The sequence below is a fragment of the Lissotriton vulgaris genome, chromosome 1_1 (assembly GCF_964263255.1).
Source record: "Lissotriton vulgaris chromosome 1_1, aLisVul1.2, whole genome shotgun sequence".
Classification (NCBI taxonomy): domain Eukaryota; kingdom Metazoa; phylum Chordata; class Amphibia; order Caudata; family Salamandridae; genus Lissotriton; species Lissotriton vulgaris.
The window spans coordinates 852,870,458-852,887,807 of NC_141685.1; the positions used below are offsets into that span (position 1 = coordinate 852,870,458).

Genomic DNA, 17,350 nt, shown 5'->3' on the forward strand with positions numbered 1-17,350 from the left:
GTGCCTTTATAGCCATTCTCAAGTTACTTAATGGACTTGGCAGTGGTTTGTTATAGGTTGTATGGCGCCTCTTAGAAGATAACACAGTATGATTAATGCAAATTTATTTGACGGTGCTATAGGGTAAAAGGAACCACTATTCCTTTTAAACTTGGCTACTGCATCTGAGTCACAACACTCCCTAGCACACGTATGGTTATAATACAGTTCATGTATATCAGTGTTTCCACCGGTTTTTGCAGGAAAAGTAGAGAAGACTTCTTGTTCTTGTAATTCAATTCCAAGTTTTATTCTTGATAACTGGAAAGCGTTCACACAGCCGCTTTCCAGTTATCAAGAATAAAACTTGGAATTGAATTACAATTCTCAAGTTACTTGTCGTGGCTAACCCTAAACTGCATGTTGCAGTAGATTACAAGATTTATTGCTGTAATTGATTATCTAGGATGTATTGTTTCTTTGAGAATTCACATCTCCGGAAACCTCAAGTGGATTTTTGCCATTGAGGTGTCTATTGAAAGATAAAAATACAGCCTGTTTTTATAAATTGATCTTAGATTTGTTTTGTGTAGCATTTTCATCTTATTCAGCGGTTTTGGTACTTTTAAATGCTTTACACTTGTTCCTTTGATAAAGCCTGACTGCTCTAAGCCACAGCTACCCAGGACTGAGCTAAGATTTAACAAACAAACCTGACTAAACCTAATAAGAAGCTGTGACTTTATTACATGTGAGGTCGCACAACCAAATTCAATAAACCATTTTCCTCACATATGTCATAATGAAGGTTATTAGAATGTTTTATTGATTCTCAACCGGTTAAAAGTGAGCCATTACTTGTTCTTAAGAATGCCTCTGTAAAGCATTACCATCTCTATCAGTGTTAATGGTGTTGCCTTTGTCTGTTATGGTGTGTTTCTGCACTAATTAATGTGATGACACGCTGACAACTCCAGTAGGCCTGCCTTTTGATAACTGCACCCCCTATAATTTGTTGTATGTGGGTGGTATGATGGTCTTACAGTTATGAGCTCTGTATATGGACTGTTAGGAGGGTGTCACCACAGTTATTTACACCTGTATACTTGCAAGGGTGTAAAATCGGTGACACTCCTAGAGGCTGTGCCTTTATTCAGAGTTTCTGAGATTTGTGAATCCTTGCTGGTGGGGACTAAGAATGTACTTGCAGCATTTTAAAATAAAAGAAAGACTTGTGCTAATTTTTCATTGAAATTTTAATGACAAAATTGACAATGATGCTGTAAATGTCTTAATGAAGGTTAGGGGAATGTTTTATTGATTAGCACTGGGTTCACAGTGAGCCATTACAACCTCTAATGAATATCATTATAACTTAAGGTGGTATCATCCCTAGCAGTTATAATGGTGTTGTGTTGGTCTGTTATGCTATGTTTCTGCATTTATGAATGTGGTGCCTCCCTGACAAAGCCAGCTGGTTAAATGTTTGATTACTAAACCCCCCTATATTGTGTCTAGTCAATATGGGGGGTATCATGATGTTAAGGTTCAGTACTCCCTAGGGGTGTAAACGGTTAGGAGGGTCGTCACCCAAGGTATTTAAATCTGCCTACTTGGAAACATTTGTAAATTAATGTGAAGTATTAAGCAGTGTGTGCATAATAGCAGAGATCTTCTTTTTATAAGTAAAAGAAATGACTGGATAATGATTTATTTAATGTTGTTCATTGCATACTTCTGGACTGGGATACTGGGTAGCTCTTGGTCTGCTCTGACACACTGTGCTGAGAGAGTCAAGGGCTACACACCTGGATTTCAAGAGATAGAATGTTGTGAACCTATTACTTGAGAAGGTCTCACATCCTTACCTACAAATAACCACCCACGTTCTTACATTGGTGGGGGTTGGCTGCGGGGCCTGACCTGAGGTCGAAGGCCATGCGCAGTGGGGGAGGTGGGCCCACCAAGTTGCCCAAGAGGGTTGGGTATTTGCTCAACTTTGAAAATGAAAAAAAAAACTGTGAAGGCTGAGTGCACATGATTTGAGTTGCAGAGGCATATTTCGAAGTAGGTTGTGGCTTAAAGCCAAAATAATCTTTGAGAAGTGCCAAAAGCTTCTGTTGACAATAGATTTTCCAGCAGTGGATGTCTGGGCGTGAGCCCATGTTAAATAGTTGTAACAGTGCTAAAGGCAAATCCTGTGTAACAAAAATATTTTTAAGGGGCGGATGTTTATTTACAGAACTTCACAGACGATTTTGAGGTATTGCAAATTGTTGAGTAATGTAGAATGTCAATGTGACCCTCTTAGAGGTGGTTTATCTCACAATGTTATTGTAGGCATGGCTCTAAGGCTGTATGCTTTTGTGCTCATCTCAGAAATATTTGAAATATATTTTATCAAACTAGGGAGGTTTGTCCATAGGGACAGACAGAAAGTGTCTTACCAGAGGCAAATGTATAGTTGTCAACCGTTTGACTTAGCATTGCAGGTCATGTGAATCCTTTAAAAGGGTTATCCTGTTAAAGTGAATGTAGTTCAAACTCTTTTTTTGTAGAGTTGTCAAGGTATTCTGTTATTTACCATGCATGGGCCTCAACAAAAAGGAATGTCTGGCTCATCGCCATTATCTCCTTTGTCTCGCCATGTTCCATCACCACAGATTACCAAGATTCCACCCGGCAAAGACTAGCTCTGAAAATATTATTTTATAGTCATGTGGCTGAACTATGTTACCTCCCTTCTCACATTTTTAACCACCACTGGAAGTCAAGGTAGGAGGGAAAGGTGTTACATGTGCATAAAAGTGGTTTGCAAGACAAACTCTATGAGGAGCAAGAAGCGTTACTAATGGTGGGTGTAGAAGAAGGAATGTCTCAAGATTAGTTCAGGCCTGTTCATTCCTTTGATTGCACTGCAAGTCACAGTATTTTCCCACAAGCAGAACAGGTGTGGCACCTCTTATCTGTCACCAGTGTCCCAGTTCAAGCACCCATGCCAAGTGAAATAAAAAAGTGACAACATGCTCCTGGTTGCAAATGAAACAACTAATACCGGTAAAATAATTAAATACTAAGAAAAATGAAACTATATTTAGCTGTTAGTGTTATTTGGTCAATATTTTCACATACAAAGAGGCTATTTTTTTATTATACATGGTCTGGCCCATGAGGTTTATGGAAGCTTTTCCTGATGACGGGTAATAATAACATAATTAATTTGAAAGTCGATGGTTAGATTCCGCTATATCAGACCTCTTACCTCTTACAGATTTTGAGTATTTTGGGTGAAGTTGAGACTCAATGTACAACACTGATTACTTTTGCTTTCCGTTAGATGAGAATAAATTCGATAATAAATCTGTTATTCCTTAGCTTTTCAGGGCTGAGCAATTGGGGTTTGAGGCGTGATTCTAATGTGGGGTTTGTTGAAGATGAAGGGTGACAGTGCAACAAAGCAGAAAAAGGAAAAGCAAACCCACCTCCAAGTTGTGCTCTATAATAGAGTCAGTAATTTATACGGGTCATAGAAAAAGCTTTCAAAACAATGCAATTTTTCATGGATAATTTAAAAACTTGTAATACATAGAGAAAGGAAGTGCACCTTAGGCATTTGCTTATTTTACTCTCTGAATATTTTTCTTTCTAGTTTGAATCTATATCATGGCCACTATATTTTCCTCCCTCCTTTCCTTGTTTTTAATGGTTACTGATTCATATACCATAAGTTTGTGCCCTGAAGAAGGTGGTTGGCCAGATGATCACCATGACCGAAACATGCATCAGAACCAGAGCCAGAGCCATTGGGACACCACAAAAAAAAATTAAAATATATGATTTGTATAAAATGTATTCCATATATGCTTAACACAAGGAAATGACAATATATATACCATGTATGTTAAGGACACTAGGAATTATTGTGGATTGTCTGATTTGTATTAATAAGTTTTCCAGACTGTTTGTGGCCACATTGAAAAGGATGTTCCGCTCCATAGCTCTATATATTAGATGTTTTTTATAATATGAATGAGAGATTGTAATGGTTTGGTATGGATGGTATGTGTGATATGTTAGTGGTGTGAAATATATATTTAGAAGTGTGGGAGGTCATAAAGTGATTTATCATATGTTGGTGTATTGAAGATAAATGTGATTTGCATGGTATGAATGAGAAAGAGAAAAAAGATAGAAAAAAAGAAATTCAAAATAAAAATAAAATTTTTTGAGAATGATCCTATTGTTTTGAGACCTGTATATATTATGCTGACTGTATTATAGAGCATAACTTGGAGGTGGCTTTTCTTTTCCTTTTTGTGCTTAGTTTATTTCCCTCTCTCGCTCCAGTATTATCATTATTTCGAGGGAACCCCTTCATTATATAATCGCATGACAGTACGCCATCATTGCCTTTATGTAAGACCTATAAAATAGCGCCTGTCTCCTCGGCAATGAGTTCTAGCTGTCGGAGGGTAATAAGATGGCTCCTTCTCGGGTGTCTTGGCAGTAGTATTGTACTGAGACATGGGTGTGTTATTTAGTGACCTTAGTAATAGTAACTTGGTGAGTTAAAAACGATATGCTCATCAGTGAGGGCTTGAGAATGAATAAATGTGGGTGTCACTATGTGGTATTGTCAGTTCTTCAGATATTTTAAAGAATTCTATCAGGTGTTATTTAGTATATTGATCTGCGAAACTTTAAATATTTGTTCACTTGAAAGATAAATTCATTTATTAATATAGAGTAGCTCTCTGTATTTGCAAAATTGTATATAGATCTATCTTCTCTTATGTAATTCCTGCTTTCCTTGTACGATTCTTCGAATTTAAAGTTGGGATGAAACCAACCATTTATTGTTGGATCAGAGATTTTCTAAAGCACACATGGTTTGGGGGATGATTCTGTAGGCTACAATGTGTGCTGTGTACAAAGGTGGGAAAGTCTGAAAGATTCAACGTATGGGAGAGACCGTGAAGAGGTATGGTGTGGTTAGTTGTCTGTAGGTAGTAAACTTGGAACTTCAGGTGCAATTGCAAAAAAGCTGTGAAATAAATGTGTGAGAGGAAGTGTAGATCTAAGAGCGGTTGTGTGTATGTGTGTGTGCATGCTTTTGTATGTGCTTGTGTGTCTATGTATGCGTATTTTTGTGGGCATAAGAGAGAGTGGCAGTGCTTTTTTTTGGTAAATTCACTTTCTTTCTGTCCTGGAAATTATCAATTAAAATCATAGTTTGTCATAAATTTAAATTTTGTGGTTTGCATGAAGGATCTCATGTTATCAAATCAATTCCTTTTATAATTTATCCAGGGCGCACCATTATCCTTTCCACACATCACATGGATGAAGCGGACCTCCTAGGAGATCGGGTCGCTATCATTTCACAAGGGAAGCTCTACTGCTCCGGCTCCCCGCTCTTCCTGAAGAACTGCTTTGGTACTGGTTTCTACCTCACATTGGTTCGTCGGATGAGGAGCATTAAAGACCACGGCAGAAAAGAAACTGTAAGTGCTTGTGATTCATACCCATACTCTCCTACAGTTCCTCTGTAACAAACATTATAACGCTACTCCCTATAACTCTCCCACTATGTATGGCCTCTGTACATTGTATCGCTCATTGGGCTTCACTAGCATTCAGGCTCCACTACCTTCTACCTAAGTTCATGCTATACACATATGGCACACCATAAACATATAGCACGACATACCTACATACATACTTCCAGGAAAGTGGTTTATTATATGGTGTGGTTGTGTAGCCTCAAACCTGAGCTATGTCCTGGGTAGCTGTGGTTCAGAGCAGAAGGGCTTTAGCAAAGGAAAAGGTGAACTTGGCTCACACAACCTCTCTCTTCCACTGACTACGACCAGTCAGACATGAGGTGATAGCAAAGTCTCACTGACCTGACTCAGAAGAACACGGACGGCGGTAATTGGTGGACCCCAGTGGCTGCAAGCAATGACTGTGCCGAGTTCCATCACTGACTGTCTCCCAGGGCAATGATTATGCTCAGGCCTAATTGCACTCATGTAGCCAATGACGGGGGATTACATACCGCGCGACAGCATGATGATGTGTGCGAGCTGCACTTCCATAAATAAGTCCATGATTGCCCAGCAGCCAACTTTGAACTACCCAGCTGCCCACCGGCTACCACTTCGGGAAGCAAGAGTCAGACCTGCCTGAAGTCACTTGTCAGTCAACACTAACACACTCTGTAGCATTGGGCTCTGACCGGGCATTCTCCACTGATGTAAGTGATATTGCGACTCTGTTGGGTGGCCTTGTAACTTATTGTTACATTGTGGCACACCACTCTCTGTGCAGCTGAGTTGTGCTATAGCGGAGCCAGAGAGCCCCCAAGCCTGCTGGCAGCAGAGCACACCGCCCACTGCCACTGTAGCTTGTATGGTCCTTTAATATACCAGTGCTCCCAGCTTGACAGCTGAGACGCTATAATGCGTGACTGCATTTCAGTTTGGTGATGCAAATCACCAACCTGAAATGCATTAGTCTAATGCCTGATGCATGGTACTTGGCAGGGCTTCAGTACATGAACATGGAGGGGCAACTTTGGCCTCAGGAATTGATGTCCCATGAAGTCCAGGTGAAATCCAGCACAAAACCAATCAACACTGCTCTACTGGTCTCCGGTTAGAGCAAAACAAGTGGTTCCCTTTAACTAGCAGGAACATCTGTGCTGGGTAACCAAATTGCCCTCCTGTGATTCTCCAAGGTTTAGTGGGATCGAGTGCAACGTCTGAGGGTTGGGACTTGGCCTCATGGAGCTGGGCTCTCAAGGAACAGGCTTCTCAGTTTTTTGGACCTGTGACTGCAACAGGAAGTCAGCCAACTGGCGCTTCAAGTCATCTTCAGTGTCTGAGTCTTGGAAACAGCTTTTCCTTGAGCAGGGCACCACAGGCACAGGCCTTTCTTTGCTAGCCCAGGATTCTGCAGGTGAGGTCCATCCTTTGGTGCAGCCTCTCTTTGCTGGGTCCAAAGAACAACAGGTTATCCTTCTTTGGCCCTTTCACCAATTCAGACGTAATCTGAGGACTGAGGGCCAGGGGGGCCACTTTTATACACACTTCAAGCCTAGGGAGATATTTGACTAACTAGCGAATGGGCTACCCGGTCCCCTCCCGAATGATGATGACTTCCTGCAAAGTGTCAATAACCAAACAATAGGAGTAATACCCATATACCCAGTTGAGACCCGAGTGAATTAGAGATTATAGCAAATAACAATGTCTTAACAGGAGTAATTCACAGGACCGTTATATAAAACATGCACATGAATTGCACTAGGAGGGAAAACAGGGAGGCTAGAGTGGTACTTTGAGTAATGCAAACTGTATTTTGAAAAGCAAAAAAAGGAAACAAGAGCAGTTACAGCACTATTTACAATTAATGCGAGAGTAACCAGTAACAAAAAGCTTGTGCATGTATGTGCTCATGAAAAGGTGAACGGCTCAAGTGACAAGTGAAACAGTGAGAGAAGGAGCAAGATATACAATAATTACAATATATACAAAAAGACACTTTTGGTTCAAAATGTTTTTTTACAGAATTTTTGAAAAATTTGACAATTAGGTAAACCATAGGGTTGCGCCAAGAATGGCGCTGGAGAGTTGACTTTGTTTCGACCTGTAGTCAGGTCAGGTCATCTTCAGGGCCTGGTTCCAATATTTTAACGTACTGTACAGTGGTGGAAAAGAAAAAGAGAATTAGTAAATGGATCAACCAACCGGAAATTTGGGAGTAATTTGGAAAATAATCAAGGAGGGTGGAGTAGGGTACCTGTAGGGAACTAAATTCCAAGAATGGGGACACTGTTAGGTCCAAGAATATCCTTATGGATTTAAGAGGCCAAGAATGAGGATTTCCACCAGCCAGGGTATCAGGAAACGAATCTGAGGAAATAGGACGGTGTTAGGGGTGCTTCAAAACTGACAAAAATCAGATTGTCAAGTAATTGCAAAAGGCATGGGGGAACAATGTTAACTAATTGACTATACTTCGCTCGGGGGACTCGAAGAAGCCACAGGGGTGGTTGGTCGTTCGTGCAGTTGGATCTCTCTTCTCGAAGTGTTGAGTAAAGTAGGTAGTAGTTGGACTGACCACCAGTAAGCCTTGGTATTTGTAAGTATTGCGATTTAGGAAATCTTCTTCTAGAAGACCAGGGGAAAGGTGTAGAAAGCTGAACCTCACTGAGAGTCGGGACTGCAGTTCCCAGAAGCCACCTGCCCAGTGACTTTGAGCGGCCACTCCGGACGGCTTGGTGGACAGCACTTCAAGGTCATGGATCTAGCAGTTTGTGCCTGACAACTGCAGGGGACTAGTACCCCTAACTCAGGGGAGTTCTTGTGAAGTCTAGAGTTTGCAGGGGGGTTCACCTTCCTTTTGCAACCAGACTGTTGCCTTCGTCCAGTCGTTGTCCAGCAGTTGCAGGGTGGCTGCCACGGATGCAGAGCTTAGTACCTGTCTTCGTGAAGTCCTGCCTTGTCGTGGAAACGGGTCTTTTCTTGGTATCATGCCTAATCTAAGGTTCTGGTGTCTGGGGTGCCCCTTGAATCCTGGATTTATGGGGTGTTATTAGGTGTGAGGACTAGTAGCCAATGGGCACTTCGTCCTGTGGCTATTCTGCCCCAGTAGTGACCATATGCAGTGGGAGTATGTCACTAAATGTAGTTAGAAACCACTTTTTAGGCTAAATTCAAGATGGTGAAAATCATCCTCGACTTTACACATCAGCTGTGACACTGTAGAGGTGTGGTCAGGCTTGTGGAGGTGCTCGCCTCTAGCATAGCTAGGTGTGGTTGTCACCTCTTGCTCACACAGGTCTTTGGTCTTTTGTCTCTGGCCTCTGGGATTGGCACACACTCCCAAGAATGAGGTCAGATCTCTGTCTTGGCGGCAAACCCTCTCAGCCCCACCAAGGCACAAGACCCCTAATTTAACTTGGAGGGCACTCTCTAAAGTACTACTCGGGTACATGCTGGTTAAACTGTGTCACAGCCATCATGTCAGGGGTTAATACGCACAGTGTTTGACACCAAACATGAAGGAAATCGACCGTTCCATAATGGAGCTGGACATCTTGGGATGTCCAGTGTCCAGCTCATGTTATCCTGTGGAATGTCGATCACTTGCAGTAGGATTATTTTTAAAATGCTATCACATGGCAATATATGCTTGCACATATATTTCCACACATATAAGATAATGCACCTTGCCTCCTGGGCTACAGGTGGCCTACCTTAGGAGTGACTGATAAATATTAAATGTCAAGGAGCAGGCTTCTCAGCTTTTATGCCCCTTTGACTGTAACAGGGAGTCAGCCAACTGACTCTTGAAGTCATATTCGTTATCTGGGGCTCTGGACCGCTTTTCCTTGAGAGGAACACCATCAACACAATCCTTTCTCTGCTAGGCCAGGATACAGCAGGTGCAGTTCTGCCTTTGGTGCAGGCTCCCTTTGCTGGGTCCAGGGAGCAGGAGGTCAGTCCTTCTTAAGTCCTCTCTCCAGTTCAGATGTGATTTGAGGTCTGGATGCCACTTTAATGCCCACTGCGAGCATAGGCGGATGTGACGATTGCCAGTAGCTTAGATTAAATCAAGCATTCCATCCATCACCTTGTTGCAGTTGCCGCCCTAATTGCAACAGGTATGCCCAGACATGGATCTGGTTATCACTGTGCCACTGAATCAAGCTATACCTTGGTGATGAGCCCATAATAGGGGGGGAACCGGTCCTAGGTTGCTTGTTTCCAGTTCAGGGAGGACCTGGCCTGGCAGTTTAGTCTGGACTGTTCTGATTGGAGCAGGGTCAAGGCTGATTTCCATATGGCAAAGGTGGCGACTTCCTGCACATAAACAATTATTAAAACAAAAAAGAAAAAATACGTTTTGCAATTTCTATGTGTGCTGAATTAAGCAGCACACATAGAAATTATAAAACACAATTTAAAGATTGTTTATGTGCAGGAAGGGAGACCTCCCGGCACATAAACAATCTTCCACTCAGCGCAGATACCCTTGCACTATTGTGCAAGGGTGTCTGCGTTGGCGCTAGGCTGCTGAATCTACGGCCAATGCTGGGGGAAACGCAGGGCTGCACTATATTGTTGTAAATATGGTGCAGCCCTGCGTTTCAGAAGTAGTGGTGTGCAGCGTTAGGCCACGAAGGCTAACATCGCACTCCGTCATTACTTTGTAAATATGCCCATCAGAGCGGTATTGTATCACAAAGTGCACTGTCCAAACAGTAAGGACGTGTAGGAAGCACTGTTCTTGCTTATTGTAGAGTTTAGACAAACAAATAGTCTTATGATACACATGATAGACAAATTAATGTTCCTCATGGATGAACAGCCAACATGTGTTTCGTCACTGCGTGACTTTTTCCAGGATGTGAAATATTAACAAATAAGAAACATAAAATAGACCATAACTAAAGGTTTTCAGTAGGAAGAGATAAGAGGGAAGAAAGAATGTGATGAAACAGGACAGCTAAAGAGGAATCCAGTGCAGGAAGAAGATACATGCTTTAAGCGAAGTATATACCAGGAAAGTGGTTTCTTTTTTTTTTCTCCAATTTTTTAAATTAAAATATAGGTATGCATATCAGCAGATACAGACAGTACAGAGTATGCAAAAAAAAAAAAGACAAAGAGGGGGGGGGGTATGGGCAGACTCGCCACCAAGTTATGTATCATATATTCCCTGGCTTAACATTCCTTTGTGTGCGGTGTCCCCCCGACCGAAAGAAGAAAGGAGAGAGGGGGGGGGGAGGGGTGTCAGGCTTGTTCGAGATATGCATCGAGGGCTTCCCACATGCCGTTTTTGGCGTTGTGTTCTTTTGAGTATTTGCCTGTGATGTTGTCCGCGCCTCTGGGGAAGGTGACCCAGTTAATCCAGTTTTTGAAGGTGGCTTTGGCCGTGTTTTTCCAGTTTGTTAATGTGATTTTAACTGCCGCTGTTAGTAGGATGTCAACTAGGTCTCTTTCCTCTTTGTTTTCCAGGCTGTGTGTCATGAACCCTGTGGCCAGATCAGCGAGGGTGATTGGTATGTCTTTGCCTAACACGTCGTTGGTGAAGTTGTTTACCTTCTTCCAGAAGTTCCTGATTTTTTGGCATTCGAAGATGAGGTGTTCCAGGCTACCGTTCTCCTTTTCGCAGTTCCAGCATGTTCCTGTTTCTCTTATGCCTGTTTTGTGGAGCCTCGCGGGGGTCCAGTAGGCTCTGTGGAGGAGCCAAAATTTCGTGTGCGCCAGTTGCGGTGTGACTTTGTTGGTGGTGGCTGATTTCCATAGTATGCTTTTTTCTTCGTCATTCAGGTGTCTTTTCGCTAGATCCTCCCAGGTGTTCATCACTTTTTTATTCAGCGTTGATTTTTGGGGGCTTAGTAGTTTGTATATTTTTGCTGTGTGGTGGCCTGTGGCATTGAGGGTTGTCCATGTATTTGATTATCGTTGGTGGTGTTTTGCTTAGGTTCGTCCTTGTTATAGCCGTCTTTATTTTTAGGAATGTGTACAGCTCTATATCTGGGAGGCTGGGGAGCTGTTGGAGGTTCTGAAAGGTGAGTGGGGCGTTCTTCGTTTCTAGCTGGTTTGGGGTTGTGATTCCACTCTTTATCCATAGTTCGTTGTCGAGGACTTTGGTCTGGTAGAGTATCTTCGAGTTGTGCCAGATTGACTCCCAGTTTGTTCCTCTGAAGCGTTGACCCATACATTTGTCTACCTTCACGAGGGCCTCTTTGGTGTGTCTGATGATAGGGTTTAGTCCGAGGGGGTGTTTGTTTGCAGTGAGTAGTGCTATCGGGTTTAGCCCTCCCAAGATGTTCCTCTCTACCTACAGCCACTCTGGTTCGTAGTCTTGGGTGTTTGTGATCCAGAAGAGACCTTGTTTGGCCAGGCAGGCTGTTTGGAAGTGTTTGAAGTTCATTAAGTTCAGTCCAAGCAGGTTTTTTGTCAGTCTCAGTTTCTGTAGGCTTATTCTTGGTCTTTTGTCTCTCCATAGGAATTTGTTCAATAATTTGTCAAGCTTCTTGTGGAAGTTTTCTGTCATGGCTAGGGGGAGCATGCTGAGTGTATAGTTTACCACCGGCGTTACCATCATCTTAATTGTTTCCACCCTGCCCCACCAGCTGATGTATTTGGGTGACCAGAGGTCTAGTCTCTCTTTTATTTTCTTCAAGGTTGCTTCCTCGTTGTGCTCTATGGTGTCTTTTAGGTCCCTCCCAAACAGTAGCCCTAGGTATTTGAGTGGTTTTGTTTGCCATGCTAGGCCTGATTGCCCCAGTACAGTTCTTGTGGTATGTACGTTCATTGGCTTGCACTCAGATTTGTCCTTGTTGAGCTTGTATCCTGAGGCAGCTGCATATTCTCCTATGGTGTCCATTAGGGCTGAGATTGATGTCTTGGGTTTTGTGGTGGTGATGAGGATGTCATCTGCGTATGCAGCCAGTTTCACCGTCTTGTCTTTGATTGATATGTTCTTGTTGTCCCTAATCATGGCTAGCAGTGGTTCGAGTGCTAGCAGGAAAAGTCCGGGTGATAGGGAGCAGCCTTGCCTCGTGCCTCTTTCTAGTGTCAAAGCTTCTGATGTGCCCCCATTCACCACGACTCTGGCTCTCGGTTTGTTATACAGGGCCATGACCATTGTCCTGTACTTAGTACCCAGGCCAAATTTCTGCATGCATGCATCTAGGAAGGGCCAGTATACTCTGTCGAAGGCCTTCTCCACGTCCAGTGCTATCATGACCGCCTGTTCTGTACTGTGTGTTGGTTGGTTGATGAGGTGGCTGAGCAGTCGTGTGTTGTCCTGTGAAAGTCTGTTTTTGATGTAGCCCACCTGTGCGTTGTGGATGAGTGCTGGTAACACCCTGTTTAGTCTATTTGCCAGTATTTTTGCGTATATTTTGCAGTCTACGTTGATGAGTAATATAGGTCTGTAGCTTTGTGGAAATTGTGGGTCTTTACCGTCCTTGGGGTTTACAATGATATTGGGTTCTGCCATAGATTCCGTCATTCTGCCTCCCTGGATGCAGTATGTGTACGTTCCTGCCATGGTCGGTCTCAGTTGGCAGAGGAATCTCTTGTAGAAGGCTGCGGTGTATCCATCTGGGCCTGGGGCTTTGTTTGGCTTCAGCTGGTTGACTGCTGCATCGATCTCACCGTCTGTAATGGTCTCTTCGAGTATCTCTCTTTGCTCATCTGAGAGTGCGGGCAGGTTGATTCTGCGGAGCAGGCTTCCCCCCCATTGTCTTCTAGCTCTTATCCGCCTTATATAGTTCTTGGTAGAACTGTCTGAAGACCTCTAGGATACCTTTGTTCGTTGTTTGTGATTTGTTGTTTTTGTCCGTTATGGCTGCGATTGCGTGTTGTCTCTGCTTTGCTTTCAGGTACGAGGCCAGTTGTTTCCCCGCTTTGTTGGCTGAGCATAGGTTTATGGCCTTGACTTTGTTTATCCAGGTGCCTGCTCTTTCGCTCAGTATTTTGTTCAGCTCGTATTTTTTCTTTCTTAGGTCTGTTAAGGTGTTTTTGTCTGTTAAGTTCGCGCAGTGACCTTTCACTAGGCTTCCTATCTGATCTTCCAGTTCTTTTATTTTCTTGTTCCTACCCCTGTTCATTCTGGACTTGATGTTGATGAGCTTCCCCCTGATGGTTGCCTTTAGTGCGTCCCAGATGGTGTCCTTTTCCACCTCGCCGTTGTCGTTGATGTCTAGGTATTCCTTTATGGCCTCCTCAATTTCTTTAATGTTGCTCGGGTTTTGCAGGATGTCGTTGTTTAGTCTCCATCTGCTGGTTGCCTGTTCATTGTATCTTCCGCTCACTGAGTGTGTGATGTATGCATGGTCTGAGATGGTTATGGGTGCTATTTCGGTGTGATCAATCAGGTGAGAGTATATTTTGGACATTAGGATGTAGTCAATTCTGCTGGAGTAGGTGGGAGTAGAAGCTGTATTCATGTGCGTCAGGATGCTGCAGTCTCCACGGGTCCGTGAGGTGGAGCTTGGTGCATAAGTTCTTCAGAATGTTTGGATTGTGGGTGTCGTGGCTTATCCTGTGTGGGTGTCTGTCCGTTGCTTGGTCCATGACCTGGTTCATGTCTCCCGTCACGAGGAGAAGGTCGTCTTGTGGGATTTCCGATAGTCTAGTGGTGGTCTTCTCCCAAAATTCTTTGTCGTCGGAGTTTGGCCCGTATAAGTTAGCTACGTGTAATGTCTCGTCTCCTTTTTCCAGACTTGTCACTAGTAGTCTGCCTTTCTCGTCTGCGTACGTGGCTTTCGCAGTCATGTTGGCTTTCTTGCTTATTATTGTTACTACTCCCCATTTCTTGAGTTTTGCGGGAGAGCAGTGGACTTCCCCTATCCACCTCGCTTTCAGGTGTGGAGCCTCTTCCTGTGAAAGTCTAGTTTCTTGTAGTACGTAGATGTCTCCTTTCAGTTTTGCCAGGTAGTCAAGTGTTTTCCTGCGTTTTACTGGGTGATTAAGGCCTTTGACGTTTAGGGACACCACCTTCAGATTTGGTGTTTGCTTGGTTTGTGATGGTTGGGGTTGTGTCGGCGCTGTCATGGTGGTTCCTTTGTGTCGCTTCTCGTGCGTAGTTCGTCAGGTGGCATGCTTAAGCCTACTGTGGGTCTCGTCGAACTGCTTCGTTCGTTGGGCAGACCCTCCCTTGTGCTATGGGTAGATGAGGTGGGTAGAGGTAGGAAAATAGATATAGTGAAGACATATATAGAAAATAAAACATGCTTCTGTACTGTAGTGATCGTTTGTGCTCTCCCATTCTGCCCTTCGCCCCCCTCCTCCCTCCTCCCATCCCACCCCCTCCCCCGCATTTAGAAATGTGAGCGTGTGACAGCAAGAGTCTCTTTTCTCTCCCTCGCCCAAGTCTGTTACTGAGGAGGCGGTAGAGGCCCCTGTCACACTTGTCCTTGCATAGTGTTATTTAGTATTCCCCCTTCAAAAGGAAACGAAAAGGCCACTGCAATAAAGGATATGTGCTTGCTGCATTGTTTTGAGGTAGTTGGTCTGTGAGCTTCCTTCTATTCCGTTGTTGCTTGTGGCTTTAAGTTCTGTTTGGCATTGTCTGTTACGCTTGTGTTTCCCTGAGGAGACTGAGGTAGATGCAGTTGCGATTCCTCCTTGTGCTAGCTGCGACCAAGCTCAAGGCGTTTGCGGCGTCTTCTTTCGCACTTGAGGTAGATACGTTGATTGAGTTCAAAAGGCTGTGCAGGTATAACATTTCTGGGCTTGTGCAAGTGTCCTGTTGTTTTCTCATCTATTTTAGGCTTTATTCATCTCCTCCTCGCCTGGATTCTATATGCCTTTTTGATTTCAAAGGGTCTCTCGAATCTTAGTCCCGTGATTTTGGGTAGGAGGTTCTCCAGCATTGCCGCACAAGATCCTGGGGTGTCCTCTTCTCCTTCTGGGACTCCTAATAGCCTTATGTTCCCCTTCCTGCTCTTGACGTCATATTCTGCCTGGGTCCTTTCCAGGGTGTTCGTTTTCCTGATGACAATGCCCAGGTCTTTGTGGGTTACTCTTGTGAGATCTTCCAGGTTACTGACTCTTTTCTCCGCCTCGTCTATTCTGCCCTCGGCTTTGCTTTGTGCTGCCCTTATGGCTATTAGCTCCATCTGGATGTTGTCTACTATTTTTTTTGTAGCTTTTGCCAAGTAGTTGCCCTCTGTTATTTTCTTCAGGAGTGTCTCCATCGTGATTGTTTCGCTGTTTTGGCCGTTCTTGAGCTTGCCCGGGGACTCGAGGTATTCGTTCCTGCTCTTTTTGGGGTCGTTGGCAATATTTTTATCGTCCTTGCCCGCCATTGTTTCAAACCCTGTCCTAATTTGGTGCGATATGGGCCTTCGTGTTCTTTGTTGCTTGACGGGGCTTCCGGTTCTGCTTGGGTTGGCACTCGATGATAGTAGGGATGTGTCTCGAAAGCGACTTGGCTCTGTTACTGTTCTAGTCCTAGTCTTTGTCTTAGTCTCCGCCAGTTCCCTTACAGTTGCTGGTCTGTGGGTGCTTCCTTGCCTTGGCCTGATATATATGTATTTGCTTTTGCCTTCCTGGCTTTGCCACGACCTGCTGTTTGGGGTGCATAACACCTGGGTTGTTGGTGTGATGCAGCCCCTTACTGAGCTATGCGCCACCGGAGGTGTTGGTTGCCTGCTATGCAGTGCGCTGATGTGCTTGTTATGGTGTCATTTGCCTTCTGCACCAGTGCACAGGCGTCCCGCACTGGCGATCTTCTCGGCGACTCCCCGCGTCTGCTGGGCCTTTGCCTTCATTTGCTTTGTTGTCTGGGATGTGGAGTTTTATGGTTTCTTCTTGTTTGCTTGTTTTGCTTTCGCTTTTTCTCCGCTTCAAAATGGCCGCCTTGTTCTGTTGGTTTGTGCCCTTCTCAAGATGGCCGCCGCTCGTTTGTGGCTCCCTTGTTGAAGGAATGCCTTAGCATGGGGTTGGTCGTTGCAGCACACCCTGGGGAGTGTTGCTGGTGTTTGCTTGCCGCTCGTGCTTTTGTCTGGGGCTTTTGTGTTACTTCGCCTTAGCCGTTTCGTCTTCTGACCTTTTCCCCCTCCTAAGATGGCCGCCCCTGGTGCTGTTGTGCCTCCCTCATGATGGCCGCCGCTTGTTTTTGTTTATCGTTTTCCGTTTGTCACTCCCGGCTTAGCGTGGCCGCTACCTTGATGTTACTCTCTGCCCCTTTAAACTTGCTTATGAGTCTCCCCACCGCCGATGCACACTGCGCCATTCCTCTCTGTTCTTGCCGTGGTCTGTGCCCCTCGACGTGCAGTCGCGCTTGCCCCCTGCTCACCTGCCTTGCGGGCTGCCGCGTTGTTTCACACGCTCGCTGGGGTGCCGGTGTGTCGCTTGTTCCGCTCTTCAAGATGGCGTCTCCTTGTTAGTTTCGGTTTCGTTCCTAAGGAGGGGGGGAGAGGTAGGGTCTGTTTTCACCCCCTATCACTGCCCCCAAGTTGTTTTTGTCCTCGCTCTTGGCTGCCTGCCTCACCCCCGGGGATGTGCTTCTGCTGCCTTGGTGCTTCCCTCTTTGTCCGGCGTGCGCTGTAGCTGCGATTGTCTGCTAGCCCGCTCGCGGTTCTCCGCCGCCATCTTGCACCTCCTTCACTCTCGTACCGAGCCTGTTGTTTTGTCCCCGTTACTTTTCTTTCCATTGCTCTTTTTGTACTGCTGGTGCTGTGTGTGCGGGCAGCCTGCCTTTATGCGTCTTTTGCTGTGCCCGGTGCCTCACACCCAGCTCCTCCGCCGTTGCTATCGCCGTTTGTTCGACTTGGGGTCGGGAGCTCGAGACCTACGAGTGCTCCCTCCTTGCCATCCAAGCCACGCCCCTCAGGAAA

General features: G+C 44.7%; 1 protein-coding gene across 1 annotated transcript in view; it reads left to right on the forward strand.

Annotated features, from left to right (window-relative positions):
• ABCA4 (ATP binding cassette subfamily A member 4) overlaps nt 1-17,350 on the forward strand; it is a 1,055,123-nt gene that overhangs the window by 623,769 nt on the left and 414,004 nt on the right. The window contains exon 22 of the mRNA XM_086957892.1: nt 5,290-5,483. Coding sequence (XP_086814018.1) covers nt 5,290-5,483 — 194 coding nt within the window. The remainder of the gene's footprint in view (nt 1-5,289; nt 5,484-17,350) is intronic.